Source organism: Eutrigla gurnardus, assembly GCF_963514095.1.
Source record: "Eutrigla gurnardus genome assembly, chromosome: 3".
Taxonomy (NCBI): Eukaryota; Metazoa; Chordata; class Actinopteri; order Perciformes; family Triglidae; genus Eutrigla; species Eutrigla gurnardus.
In genome coordinates, this window is record NC_139917.1 from 2,046,574 (window position 1) to 2,061,743 (window position 15,170).

Here is a 15,170-nt window from a genome sequence, read left to right on the forward strand (position 1 = left end):
CAGAAGTCATCAGGACACTTAACACATCGAGCAGGACTAGAATATGCTCATGAGTCAATACAATTTCAAAGTCCCAACAACACCCAGGGCCAAGCGTTACAGCAACATTGGCGAGAAAAAACTGCCTTAATAGGCTTTTAGGCAGAAATCTGGTGCAGCCCAGGCCCTTGGGTTCCAACTGCATTTGTTGGTAGTAGTATAGTAGTAGTAGCATTAGCAGTAGTGGTAGTATTAAAAGAAGTAATAGTATCAACAGTAGTAGTCCATGGCAGCAGGCACAGCCACGCCGAGATGGATCCATCCCAACCATGGCTCATGCTGCAGCATTAAAAGATCTTCAGATTCAGATATTATGTCGACTGGTATTTCATTGCCAAACTTTCACCTCGCAACGATGAGATTAAGAGCCACCCTTCATGTTTCACACAGGTGAACATAGCAACACGTGTCCACTAGATGGCGGTCTTGAACCACTCTTACTGTGAACCGTCCTCAGACAGAGATTTTTACATGAATAGACCTGCACATTACATAAAAATGGAAATTATATATTCTATTATGCTTGGGCCTTTTTTATAGCGTAACCAATAACAGTGAAAGATGATGATCTGTTATCTGCGGGGTTATGAATGCTCAGTTGAACAATGACATGTATTAGACACTCTCGCCTGGATGATTCTTTTCATGAGAGGATTACTCATCTTATTCATATCCCATCCAAAGGAGATGTCATGAGTCGGTCTATCACAGACACATGGGAGAGCTGACGAGACGTCTGCTAGATGAATTTAAAGTGCAGTCCTTTCATAAGTCTACAACTTGAGTTTCAGAGTAGGCTGCAGGTTTCCACTGATCTCCTAATCCCAACCTGCCACGTGAAGCCCGCCTGCAGCTGTGGAGCCACAGAGGTCTGGGTGCCCCACACACACATTAGTATTGAGTTTCAAAGGGCTACAATAGGCCAACTCAAGTCTCTGTTTCTTTAGGCTCCCAGTGTCAAAGGTCAACTGCACATAAACACGATTAACACTCCATTTAGGGTGACCAGTGTTATTCCAGCAAAGACGAGGGACATTAATGTGAAGAGGAAGCAATGGTTGAAGCAAATGCTACACTGAAAGCAGTCGCCATGTGTGTCACCACAGTAACACAACATGAAGAGATAGATTTAGTTTGTGGAGACCAGGATTGCGCTAACAAACAAACTAGCTAAAAGCAAAGTGAATACGGGATTGACATTCCTCAGGTGGACAGAAACATGACTGCCACTTAATTGTCAACTAACTTTTCATGGTTGTTTCCAGCAGATAAAGTTAGATCTTTTTCTCTGCGCTAAAAGGAGACACACTCCAATTAAATGAAATGCTAATGTAGCCTAACTCTTTGCTAACGTGTTGTTGTTGACATCACTGCAGTTGTGGTTGCAGAAAAACAGTGGAAACGGGTTGGAATGGACGTTATCTTCAGATTCATACGTCTCGCTGTACCGTAGGATGTCAGAATAGGAAATAAAGATGCAATAAAGATAATTTTAATTTTTTCAATGCCATCACCGATGATGCCCTTTGGATCAAAATGCAGCCATTAAACTGAATTGGTTTGACTGATGAAATCATCCTGAATTCTTGTCTCTGCAGCCCATTTGATGCAGGTAATAACCATAAATGAGTAACAGCAGCAACCACAAAGCTGGGATTCTCAGTAGGCTATTTGATCATAGTAAATCCCATTGACCAACCTCAGGGCCGGTAGTGTGTTAGCAGAAGTAGCAAGGTAAGATTATAACAGCATTCAATGTTTGGGCATATGTTTGGCTCGCCCACAAAATACGCCATCACTGTTTACAAACACAAAGAGGTGATGATATGTCAACGTTAGCATGTTAACTGAGCGTTAAATGCACAGTATTTACAAAATCCAATTGGTTGACTCGTCAAATATCTAAGCGTGTGTAAATAAAAGTGAGCATTTCAGCCATGACAGTGTCAAGTAATTATGAGTGTTGTATCTACAGCGTGTTGCACTGCCCCCAAGTTGTAGTAAAGAGAAATAAATGCAGCTCTAAAGAACACAACCTACAAATATGGTGAAAGGGAATATAATCAAGTTTTTTCTGTGCAAATGTTATTTCCCTCGAGTGAATGTTCAACACAACTCAACACATCTGGAAAGTTTATTTACCACAATCATCCAACTCACACTGAGTGTGTGTTCACAAACAAACAAAAGTTGTTTCAAATGAAAAACAAAGAAATTACAGGTCTGCAAATATATATATATATATATATATATATATATATATATATATATATATATATATATATATATATATATATATATACTAGGGATGCAACAATCCAGTTAGCCCACGGTTCAATACATACCTCCGTTCTTGGGTCAGGGTTTTGGTTCTGTTTTGGTTGACATTTTGTGCGCAAGGAGAAACAAAATTGCTTTTTATATATTCCAAAATTATTTATTTATTTTTCTAATGAGCTAAGGCATTTTTTTTAACATTGAGACAAATTCAGGGGTATTGTATAATAAAATAAATAAAAGTCTGTATATAAAAAAATAATAAATAACTGTTTAATGTATGTATAAGTGATTGCATTGGACGGTTTCTCTGCCAAGTGAGTGCTTGTATGACGTTCATACAGGGGACGGGTTTGGAGTACTGCCCTTCATCTCAACTCCGGTGACGGAAGTCCGCAACTACAGAAAAGGGCTGCAAATCTTTTGCAATAAACATAAGAGCCGTTTCCACATGTAGCGCGTGAACAAATGTTGCATTCAGAGGCAGTTCAGAGAGAAATACAAAGACATTTTCATGCCGAAACGAAAATACCTCCATTCACAAGTGCGTATTGAACCGTGCATGTCGTACTGTACGGTTCAATAGTATATTGAGAACCGTTGCATCCCTAATATATATATATTTATATAGTTCCAGTCGAGTTGAACACGAACAGTGTTCCACTGATGTTGGTCCCGATGTTCACACAGAGTGAACAGATTACTCATGCATGACAAAAAGAACTACAACCTACAGAAAGAATCAGTATAGTGGTAATGTAGAAGAAAAAAGCAAGATTGGAGGAATCCTTCCACACACCAGTGATGAACATACTACATTACAGGATCAGCAACATTCAAGGAGCCTGTGGAGTATTCTGGATGCAAACAAAAATCTCAAATAAACATTTCAAAAGTATGTATATCCAATCATTTACTGAAGAAAATCTTCAGCCAAATGGTTTGGATTCGTGTGATTACCAATTACAAATTGATGAATGTACATTTTGAAAAAGCCCAAACTGAATACAAGGTTTTTCACCAAGGGACTTACATCTATACAATTTATTTAAAAACATAGTAATAATCAATGATCCAATTTGGTCGGAGTGTCAAAACAAACAAAAAAAGCCAAAATGCTCTCTGTGACTCAACGTCTCAGAGAGCAACGCTGGCCTAAACATTTACAAGATTACAATCAGTAGCTTCGTAAAGTGACATTTATCATGGCCATACAGAGATGACTTCCAGATTATAGAATGATAAGAGATCTACATGGATAGCAGGGCTCCTAACACACACCAAGATTAACTACAACAAAAGAACAAGGATGGAACTAAAACCAAGAGTTCATATCTTGCACCCCAAAGCAATGATGATTTGATTGTGTACTGCAATATCTCTTATTGCTGCAAGGTACAAGAACCTCTATAGTTACACTATTAGAAAACAACAATACATGTCGTCTGGATAAATGGGAAAACAAATCTTGAAATGATCAAACTTAAAAAAAAAACTTTTTTTCAGTGTTTTTTTTTCTTCCCCAAGCACACCAATAAAAATCAATTCTCTTTCTAAATACATAAGTTAACATTCAAATGTGAATTAACACTTCAAGCAGTAGCGTAATCAGACTGTAATGTGGGGGTGGGGAATGTGTGAAACGTCACTGTCAGCGTTGGCCCAGAAAGGACTGCTGGCAAACACCGTAGCAGCAAAGGTTTAAGCTGTTTGTTGATGATCTACAATATGAAGAACAATGTAATTTCAAAAAGAAGTGCCTGTCAGCCCCGAGTGTCCTGTAACAACCTATGGCTTACTGCTGAGTCACTGTTTATGGAGGGACATTTCTGGGGATGTATCCAGACATTTTATACTGAAATCAGGGGATAGGAATCATACAATTATTCAAAATACAAAGTGATTTCCTACAGGATCTTTGCTGCTGGTGAAAGGCCTGTCATAAATGTTGTTAAACGTTATTGATAAATACTGGAAATGTCATGAATTTATATTAGAAAAATAACTTTTTGAATTTGTGTGCTTGGTTTCTCCTCTGAGTGAAGATTTTGTGCCACACAACAGCATTTATTTGGTTCCATGTCAAGTCTGTGTGGGGAAAACGGACCTTCTCTGGTTTAAGGCAGAAGGCTTGTGTTGTACCTGTGGTGGCTTCTGATGCAATGGCAACAATCCTTTGACCTGACGTGTTGTCATGGGAACCATTTTAGATGACCTGTCAATTCGTCATGAGCGCTCACAGTGTATTAGGCGTGGTTGTAGGTTCAAGTTAGGGCAAATACTTCACATCCTAAATAAGGGTTGGTGGTCCTGAGGAGAATAAAACACGTTGCTTGTTTTTTCTCCATCACTTCCTTTTTGCTTTCAAAGATTCGGACGCAGGTTTGTAGATTGTTTGTCCTTATTCTCTCGGTGTGTTAACGGGGCATTTGTGAGAGGACAATGCTGATTTCAGTGCAACACACCACATTGCAGAGCAAGCAGCTAGCTAGCACAACGACATAGCTACCAGCGACATTTGCAATAGAACTACCATAAAATGTACATTAGATTATGAGTACAAGAGGTGTTACAATCCTACGTAATAACCTCAGCACCGCCTTGCATCTCGAAGCACATCACAACACCACGACACCACGACAGAGACCACCACTCCGGACCGGCTCGCCCTGCTCAGGCACACAGACACAAGTTGTGACGTACTGAGAAGATAACCTGGCAGAAACACGCTTCAGGTCCACAGCATGTCTGAGCATCAGTCTTCTTCCAGGAGAACTATAAGCCACACATTCAGCCCCCAAAGCCACGCCCAAAGAGGCTAAGCCCCGCCCCTCCCACCATGGGACCTTATTTGGGGAAAAAATATGTACGGGAGTTAACGGAGAGAGATAAAGAATTGAATTGCAGCATGAATTACAAATATGATGTTTGTTATATTCTGCACAACCAAAAAGTCACATTGTCTGGTATAACACCAGCGTCACACTGAAGCCTGGCGACGCGGTCCACGGCGGCTCGCCATCTCCACAGAGATTTTGGGTGTCTGGTCTATTTTCTCTTTCCCACCGTTTAATCCAAGGACATATTTATTTCCACATTAAGGTCCCATGGGGACGAAACTTTGGTGTAAATGGGAGACAGTCCCCACATCTTCCAACATGGCTCAACACATGACATAGTTCAGGATTTGCTTGAGTTTTTTCCTTCTCCTTCAAAGTCTTCTAAGATCCCAAGGAGTCCAAGCACTTCTGGCCAGGTCTAAGTCCTGATGTGACACCTTCCCAGTGAAGCAGTACCGGCTTCAGAAACGTTTGTGTGGAGCAAACCAAACAATTGTATGAAAATAGCAAATGACAGTACCAGAGTTCATATTCCCTGAACTGAGACATTCGTCCCCTGACTTGTGTGTCTGTCCCCCTTACGTGCTCCGGTAGATCTTGATTATGTCTTTGATCTGCCTTCTGCAGATGGGACAGCAGGAGTTGGACATCTTCTTGAGCTTGACGCCACAAGTGTAGCACAGACACATGTGACCGCAGGCGTAGATGACCGTGTCCACCGGGTTCTCGTAGCAGATGGAGCACTCGTCGGACCAGGGCCCGCGGCCTGACGGGAACGTGGGAGACTTGGGGATGCTGACGGGTGAGTTTTGGCTCGTTCCTGAGGGGAAATACAAATCAAAAGTGTTACATAAGGAAAGACAGGCAAAGTAAAGCAGTCAAGTCAATTTAAACTCAACACAGTATACTGTTATTTGTACACAGAATTACACAAAATGTTGGTATCTCACCCACAGGAAGGCAGTGTCATTATTCAAAATGAATAAATCTGTCATGAAGGATATAATCTCTATATCTATTACAGAATAGCAATAGAACAACAGTCAAAAGAGGGGAGACAAGACTGACACAGCTGTTCACGAGTATCTATTCAATGGAAATATTTCTTTTTTTAAGTTCTTTTGGTCCGTTTTTGCCTTTTATTGAGAGAGAGAGAGAGAGAGAGTGAGAGTGAAAGGGAGAGAGAGAGAGAGGATGACATCAATGGAAATATGTCTTTGTTCTGCTGGGAGTTAACTGCTCCTGGCAACAGTTGCTGCAACTAGCATGTCCACGTTTAGAGCATGTTAGTTCTAAAGCAGCTACTTACTTCTTGTTCACAATGGAACATACAGGATCGCCTTTCTAACAACAGCAACAAGATGATATAAGCTTGAGGTAGTAAAGAACATAAACAAATAAACATGCAGTACAAAGAAAAGGCAAACAAGATGGGATTAAATACTTTTGTTTTCACAGCTTTTGGGTTTGTGCAATGTTCAAGGGTTTCCAGGGAGGATTTGGAAAGTTTGGTTTTGCAAATTTGCTGGCATCAACATATAACATTTTGCATTGTCTTGTTTTTATATTTGATATGATAAATATGATAATACATTTTGGGTTTGAGTTGTGTATCTAACTTTCTGTAAGAAAAGAAAATAGAAAAAAACAGATTCATGCCATAAGACTGCATTCCCAAAAAGACGAGTTGTCTTATCATCTGTGTAGTAACTAAAGGAACAAGGGTCAACATTTAGTGTATATTTCACAATAACTGATATAACCGGATATAAAAAAAAATCACTAGCTGCTCTGAGTGTACATAAAGCCGACATAAACAAGTTGCTTAGATCCGCTTAGACCGGATATGGATGAAGAATGGGATGTCATTTAAAGTTCCCATATTATACTGTTCTTCCTCAATTTCACACAGCTGTCAGAGGTCCAACAACACTGTTTTCGATATGCATTGCCCCAAACCCATCCGTGGTCCTGAATTTCAGCTGTCTAAAAGTTGCTCAAATGAGCTCTCCTGAGAACAGGCTGCTTCTGTGCCTACACCTTTAAATGCTAATGAGCTCCGTCTATCATCGCCTACTTGGAGAGAGACGGAGAGGATGCCGCTTACGCTAGCGGTAGCATGCGCCAATGCTTATGGTTGATGTATCGCTATGGCTCGCCTATGTGGCTCAGGTGAAGTTGCTGGGTCCCGTATGTTGGGACAGATCCTTTTTACGAGGGTCAGTGTCGAGGCAAAGCCAGCTTTGTACTGACCCTCGTTACTGAAGCAGTCTGATGTGAAGTGGTTAGCACACACATACAAGCTAACACGAACCGTAGCCGGCACATTGTCATTAAAAATGAAAAGCAACCACGGTCTCTTCTGTTCTTCTGTAGCTGGGACAGAATATAAGCACTTATGTTGATTTGTACAACCAACAACAGAGCAATCTGTGTGTCTAGCTCTGAGCAACGACATTGTGAAACACCGCTATCTCACTGCTGTCTCACCGCAGGACACACCGAACTTCACCTCGGTGATGAACGCCCCCTCTCGGATGTCTCCTATCATCAGAGGAGTTCGGCCTATGCAAATGACTCCCTTCGTTCTGTAACGACGGGAGCTGACTCTGAACAGCCTGTAGGAGCACCATTGCTGCAGAGACCATGCAGGAGTTGCTTGTTTTCCTCATTCTGGGAGTTGGCAGGCTCAGGGAGGACCAGTTTATAGGTGTAGAGACCAGAGAAAACCTGTTTTTCATAATATGGGACCTTTAAGTTAATATGCGAGTCAAGGCAGGTGAGCGAATACTTTTGGTGATATAGTGTATGATCGGACAGAGCAGTCACAAGACAAACAAGGTCATTAAAGGTGAAAGGAAATGCCAAACATAAGGTGGAATAAAAGTGAAATGTGGTATTTAAAACAAATGTTAGTCCTTGACCTAGATTTGGTCAAGCCTCAGTCTATATGTGTACACATGCATGTATGTATTCATAAACACACGCGGGATCATTGTTTCACATTGCTTGGTAGCGTGTCGAAATTGAATTGTTCCATTTCTTTTAGTACATTTGAGATAAAACAAAACCTCCCTGAAGCCAACAAGGAATGACCTACGGAGACAATGGCATCCAGCTGAGAGAATGAAGTGAAACTAAAGAGCAATTCAAGTCTGATTACCAGCGTGGAAAATCAACCGTGTGTTTTTATCAGGTTTATGTCTTTGCATCAGCTCCATTTGCATTACAGTGCAAAGTGACACAGCAACAAACACATCCCTGCATCCAGCAGCAGCAGCAGCAGCAGTGGGGGCCGTGCAGCGCTGGCTATTGTTCCTATGCTGCAGGATGACATCTGCTCCCCATCCCATAATGGTTTCCACGGCGTCCCCTGTGGGGTGATTGATTCTGAGCCTCTGCGGCAGCATCTCCCTGTGTCTGCATGTACCTACCCCCAGCTGAACTGCAGTAGGCGGCGGAGCACAGGCCTCCGTTCAGCACCGGATCAGAGCTGCCGCTGCCGAGGGCGCTGGGAGTGTGTGGAGAGGAGGAGGGCGAGCTGGGGTTGGACGTGGCCCGCGGGTCCCCGAGATGAGTGGAACCTAGTGGGAGCAGATAAAGACAGGAGATAATTGCCAAAATATCATGAGGATAGAGGCTGACAGACATGGTAATAGGACATTTTAAAGAGTCGGCAAGTACAGTAGTAGAAGTACAAATAGACAGAAGGAGTGCTAAATGGCGGATACAGAGTTGTTGGAGCAGTTTCCCAACACAAACACAACACAGTAGAAATGATGAAAAAGTGATTCACTGAGATGGGGGCCCAGACAGTCCCCCTTTGCAGTCTCTCTCTCTCTGCAGGGGGGGGGGGGGTATGCGACTTGGAAGTCCGAGCTGTCTGAAGAGTTTGTTTTTTTCCTAGTATGATGGATGGCACATAACCACCTGTGTCCACATAGCGCCTTTTTCCGAGCACACGCGTGTTATTTGAAGTGTTCTTACTGAGCAGACAGCGTCTCCCAGCCACCTTCTTGTCCTGCTGAACAGCAGCTGATCGCCTCCATCCACCAACATGAACCACAGAGTGACACTGGGACCCCTGGGACTTCATGCAACCTGGACTTCTGACTACTCTTATGTGCAGTAAACTGTGCAATACTATGGCATTTATACTATACATTCAAAGATAGTCTTATTTATTATTTACATAATTTACTCAATTTTACACGGCCATTTATTTCCATCTTTCTTTTGGATTTTCCTCCGGGGATCAATACAGTATTTGTTATTCTGATTAGAAAGCTGGATATTTCTCTCAGTTGTTAGAGACCAAACAGAGCTGAAAGTAGAGGAAATGTTGGACTTCTCTAGATGAATGCTAATATTACTGTGTGTCTGCTGGGTGTGTGCTGAGCCATCTCTGTGCTTATATATACCTATCTTATATATACCTACAGTATAAACCATTGCCAAAGGGTATCAACAGGGATGCAATATGTGGTGCTTAATAAAAACAATCCACCATTATAGGCGTGTCCTGCAGGCAATATCTGCCTTTAATCTTGTGGTATGGGAATGAAAATAACTTTTAATAGTTTACCATCAGAGACACGGACCAACCAGACGCATTAAGATGCTAATTAGCCGTCTTGCAGAGAAAGCATGTAATCACCAGCAAAAAATGCCCATCAAATGCTTTGCTGCATCTCGACGTAGCTGCAGATGACTTTAATTACCTTCCCTGAAGCTTGCTGTCAACAAACAGCATGCTAACAACATCATCAGAAATCAGCTGTTTGTGTGCACATTTCATATTCAACCAAATCTCAGGGCGTGTATGTCCTCCTGGATGGGGAAACCAAAGGGAAAGCACAGGACCAGGACCATCACTATGGCAACCCCACACTAACCAACGTCTTCATCAGACTGATGGGACCAGCACACAGGGGCCGTTTCTCTCTGGGGCCACACGTGGGCTGCTTGGATTTAGACTAAGTGTCCCGTAACTGCAGGCTCATAAACGGCAGCGGCGTATTTCTCTCATGACTCTCAGCAGCTGTTTGCTGTGTTGACACAGCGGGAGTGTGTGACCTGTCCTGTATGTACAGTGTGTAACATGACGTGAGTGGGTTCGCCCCAGGCACAGGCACACTGCAGATGCAGGCAGGATGGGTGTCACGCTCTACCCGTTCGCCATGCATGGTGCAGAGAGCCAAATGTTTAAAGTGGTGAGTAGATGGTGTGGTGACTGGAGGACGGGGTGATGGTAGCGCAGGGTCTCTGGTGAGGAGAAAGCCCTGCATCAGACATCATGCTGTGAGTGTTGATCACCTCTACAAGGTGCTGCTGCATTCGTCATGGTTCACCTTTCATCGGATTACTGGAGCCTGATCAGCCTGCAGCACGAGTGGTTCCCCCGTGCAACTGAATCTTCTTTCTCTCCACATCCCCCCCCCCCTGTTAATCCCCCTGGCAGGCAGGCACCTCCCATCCAGGGCAGCTGAGGCAGATCTGTGCTGCCCAGCCCCGATTAAAGCGACCTGTGTGAACAGCTGCCTCTCTGTGGGCGAGTCTCTGCTGCTAACTCCTCCATCCACAGCACATCCACGGCAGGTATGCAGAGCATGTGAGGAGGGAGGCGGGTGGGGGTGAGCGTTGCCCTTCACAGCCGTCAGGCTTGTGCGAATCACCGATTTGGGTCACTTCTTCCGAGGGGAGGGAAGGCCTCGCAAACTGATGAAACACAAACCGTTTCAAAATGAGTGACTTTTAATTTCACTGCTTTCTTGTTCTGAGGTGCCATCGGGACAAAACATGGCTCCATATCGTTGTGTGTCTGTGTTCAGATGGGATGGCAGCAGCTCTCAGGGTCGGGGTCTAAGGTCACGGCTTACTCCGCTGTGTAAAATGTTAATAGTCTCTTCTGTCTGCAGTGGAGATATTATCTTCAGAGACAAAGGAGCTGTTTTGGAGGGAGGACACGGCCATACATACGCTGTATGATCAGGTCATAGTATGCTGACCTTTATGCTTTATTATAGAGGACTAGTGAGCCTGCTACTGTGTACTGTGTGCATGAATACACCTGGGCTTGTGTGAATGTCAGTGTGTATGGTTGAATAACTGAGGGGATAGAAACAAAAATGACTAAAATGATGAGTAAAACAAATACATGTGAAAGAGGAGAAGAAAGCAGCAAAGCTGAGGAGGAGGAGGCGAGGAGGAGCAGCTGCAGTGCATGAGGATGTGGGTGGTGAGACGTTTGAGCATGAGCGCGCTGACATTTTAATGGAATCTATAATACATGTGAAGTGGGTCACTGCATGGTTGTCCTATTTCCACACCATGAGGCACAAGGTCCCTTCAATATTTCTGTATGTTCTGTCAGCTGCTTCCGTTTCCAGCTTTCTTTGGTAACATCGCAGGAGGAGGAGATGTTTAGGTACTGGAGAGAAATCTGGTCTGTGAGTTGGTGTTTCTAACAAACTGTAGGCGACGTGTTTGTCATGGAGAAAACACACAAAACCACCAACATATCTACTTTTGGTGCAACCGTTTGTTCCTGAAAAATAATCAATTTCCCTGGAAACATAACTAAAAGTGTAGTGTTAACCCAAACTCTTCTGCTAGCTCTGGGTTCAACGTCCACTGGAACACAATAGTCCGTCTCACATGAGTCCAGTTCCGGTGATGACCATGCCTGCTGGAGAATAATATAATAATAATACTGAGAAATATATAGAGCGGTCTCCGGCGGTGGTGGCCTTGGTCTGCACTCGTTTGGCTTCAGTATAACAGACCATATTTAAATCCCACACTTGGGATTTGAAAACAGAAAACCATCATTTGCATTCAAAATGATAAAGCAGTGCTTTCACTTGCAGAACTACTAGAACTAGATTTCATCTGCCGTCGTTATCCTGTCCGAGCCCTCTTGGCTAAGCCATTTGTTTGACTATGTCCCTACTAGAAAGGTCCATTACTTCCTGCTTTGTTTGAAGCAAGAGGCCTCCATGATGACTGCTTCATCTGGCTGTCCTGAAAGCAGGGGCCCACTGGGAGAGCTTTCACACTCCGAATAGAAGGCACAGCTCAAGCTAGCGTCACTCAGAGCTAAATAGCTCTCCAATCAACATAACGCAATGGATGAAGAGCTGCGAGTGCGAGATGAGATACGCTCCCTAATTCAAAGGAGCTGGAAAGTAAAGACGATTCACACCTCAGTGGAGTTCTGCTCTGATAAGGAGATGTGTCTCCGACCAGCTTCATTGTTCTCCTGTTCCTGTTTTGTTGTGCCGCCAAGCTCTCTGGTCTCAGTAATGGTTGTTGGAAATGTATTCAAGAAAAGGCAGGCGGTCTGCTCTGCACAGCTGCAAAGCCAAAATGTGATTTAAGAGTAAAGTTATGATTTCTGTGTGAGATAACACAGAATTTAGCGGTTTTGCAATGGAAAAGCAGGTAGGATTGTTACCTTGAACGCAAAGAGAAGATTAAAAAAAACCTCAATTGCTTATTTCAGCTGCAACCCCATATAAAGAGCAGATGACATTCTGGTTTGGCACCCGAAAACCTTTCAAAGGGATGTTTTTATTTGGACTCTGGAGGAGCGACGGGTGGACCTGATGTATACAAGCGGCGGAGCAGCACTGTACTGGATCTGGATCCATCTGGATTCTGGTGTGAAGCTGTTAACAAAGTTAACATAATCAAGTTGCATTGGCAGCATGGTAGCTACCAATCAATCAGCAGATAGGCCCGCCCTAAAGCATCCCCTGCTTTCTGGTCTGTTGGACTCTAAATGGTCATAATGTACTAAATGAACATCATGCTGGATTGAAGAAGACTTGAAACTAGAGATTGAGACATAGGGCCCTAGTTTCGTAGACCAGGCGCAGTCAGCTCTCAGCGCACCTGCGCCACGCTGACGGGGTGTGTCCGCCTGGACTTTGCAAGTTTCGTGCACCGTGCAGGCTCGCGCAGGCACACCTCCCGTCTCGCCCACCCGCGCAAGTGGGAAAGAGGGAGGAGAAGAAGGCGTGAGTGGGAGACGAGGAGGAGACGAGGCGTGGACTGAGATTAATACAGCCGATTCAGATCTTCACCAATCAAATGAGCTCCTCTCCTCTCCTTTAATGCGTTAGGGGAGGTTCAGTGCAAGTTCCGTCACTTGACAACCCGATGCCAGAAGCAGCGCCGGCGCTCCCACCACGCGCATCACGCGCTGTGCGTGCGTATCATAATAATAACAATGCCGATATTATAAAAAACAGGAGAGAGAGAGGGAGATGTTTTGGTCCGAGAGGCTGAGTTTCCGTTACGCGTGCCATCCTCCTTTGATCTGACGTCAGATGTGACGGGACAATCTATATAGATATAAATTCACGTGTTGATTCAATTAGTTGCATTAAATAGTGTTTGTTGTGATTATTTATTGCATTTAAATGTGCCTGGAACTGTGGAAACCTGCCTGTGAGGTCTCGGTGACGTGTACGCACTGCGCGCCGTCAGCCAAACTTCCACTCCGCCAGCTGTGATTCGCATTGAATGAATGGACTTTATTTACGCCTTACGCCGAAAGTAGACCAGGTTGGAGCTGGCGAGCTTTCAGCGCAGTCTCTGCGAGGCTTTTTGCCACGAAACTTCCGCTACGCCAAGCTGAATCTGTGGCGCCTCCCCCTGCTGCGCCGCCACACCCATCTTGGCGCAGGTGATCCACCAAACTGCCAAACTGACCGTGCGCAAGGCTGCGCGGGTCGAAACTTGCATTACGCCGGCTCCGCCACCCTGCGCCGCCCTGCGCTGCGCCACGAAACTAGGGCCCATAAACTCATGTTTACAATGTTTACTGAGATAATACATCAAGAGAGAAGGAGACCATTTTGTCATAGACTTCTATACAATCAGAGGAGGCGCCCCCTGATGGCCAGCAGAGAGAACGCAAGTTTAAAGGAAAACACCACCGCATTTCCATACTGAACTATGTTCTGCTCTGATCTTAGACGAGGTGATACATACCTCCCTCTCCTCTGTGCGTGCACTCAATGGCTCTTGCGCGCACTCCGCGCAGCGCTAATTTGCTAGCATGTAGCTTGTCCCAGTATATTCCTTAGGATCCAAAGGGGGGTGAAGTTAGAAGCGACCAAGCACTTCCACGTTGTCCCTATTTAAATACGGTTACGTGAGTAGTTACACGACCCAAGTTTGGTTACACAAAATGAAACACGCCAATTTTTCTAAGCGGATAACAAGGATAACTATATAGTATGGCGGAATAACAACTGGAAGCACTTCGACGTCGGCGCAGTAATATCATCACTCAAAACATGACGGGACTATATACCTTCTGCTTGTTTTCACAACCCTGTACGATGCACGTTATAACCGTGATGTTTGATTGTTCACAAACTATCTTACTACAACCTGATGCTTCCTCAACTGTGCACAAACTACTACAGGTAGTGCAGGCGACGGCGTGCAGGTCACGTAGGTTCTATTGACGGAAGTAAGAGGGGGAGCGGAGTGATGATATTACTGCGCCGACGTCGAAGTGCTTCCAGTTGTTATTCCGCCATACTATATAGTTATCCTTGTTATCCGCTTAGAAAAATTGGCATGTTTCATTTTGTGTAACCAAACTTGGGTCGTGTAACTACTCACGTAACCGTATTTAAATAGGGACAACGTGGAAGTGCTTGGTCGCTTCTAACTTCACCCCCCTTTGGATCCTAAGGAATATACTGGGACAAGCTACATGCTAGCAAATTAGCGCTGCGCGGAGTGCGCGCAAGAGCCATTGAGTGCACGCACAGAGTAGAGGGAGGTATGTATCACCTCGTCTAAGATCAGAGCAGAACATAGTTCAGTATGGAAATGCGGTGGTGCTTTCCTTTAAGATACTTCGGTGTTGGCTTCACTTTTCAGAACCAGAGATTACCGCCTGATACAAACAAACTAGCCATCACAACGCCGACCTCTTCACGAAGCTGGTTGATGGACTGAAAGAGTGAAGCCGTGTTCACACGATCTAAC

At 44.2% G+C, this 15,170-nt stretch overlaps 1 protein-coding gene across 1 annotated transcript in view; it reads right to left on the reverse strand.

The window, feature by feature from the left end:
• Positions 1 to 2,339: 2,339 nt before the first annotated feature.
• Positions 2,340 to 15,170, reverse strand: part of neurl1aa (neuralized E3 ubiquitin protein ligase 1Aa) — a 63,848-nt gene continuing 51,017 nt past the window's right edge. The window contains exons 5-6 of the mRNA XM_084004974.1: positions 8,591 to 8,740; positions 2,340 to 5,976 (exon numbers count right to left, since the gene is read on the reverse strand). Of these exons, the coding sequence (XP_083861100.1) occupies positions 5,735 to 5,976; positions 8,591 to 8,740 (392 nt within the window). The 3' untranslated portion in view covers positions 2,340 to 5,734. The remainder of the gene's footprint in view (positions 5,977 to 8,590; positions 8,741 to 15,170) is intronic.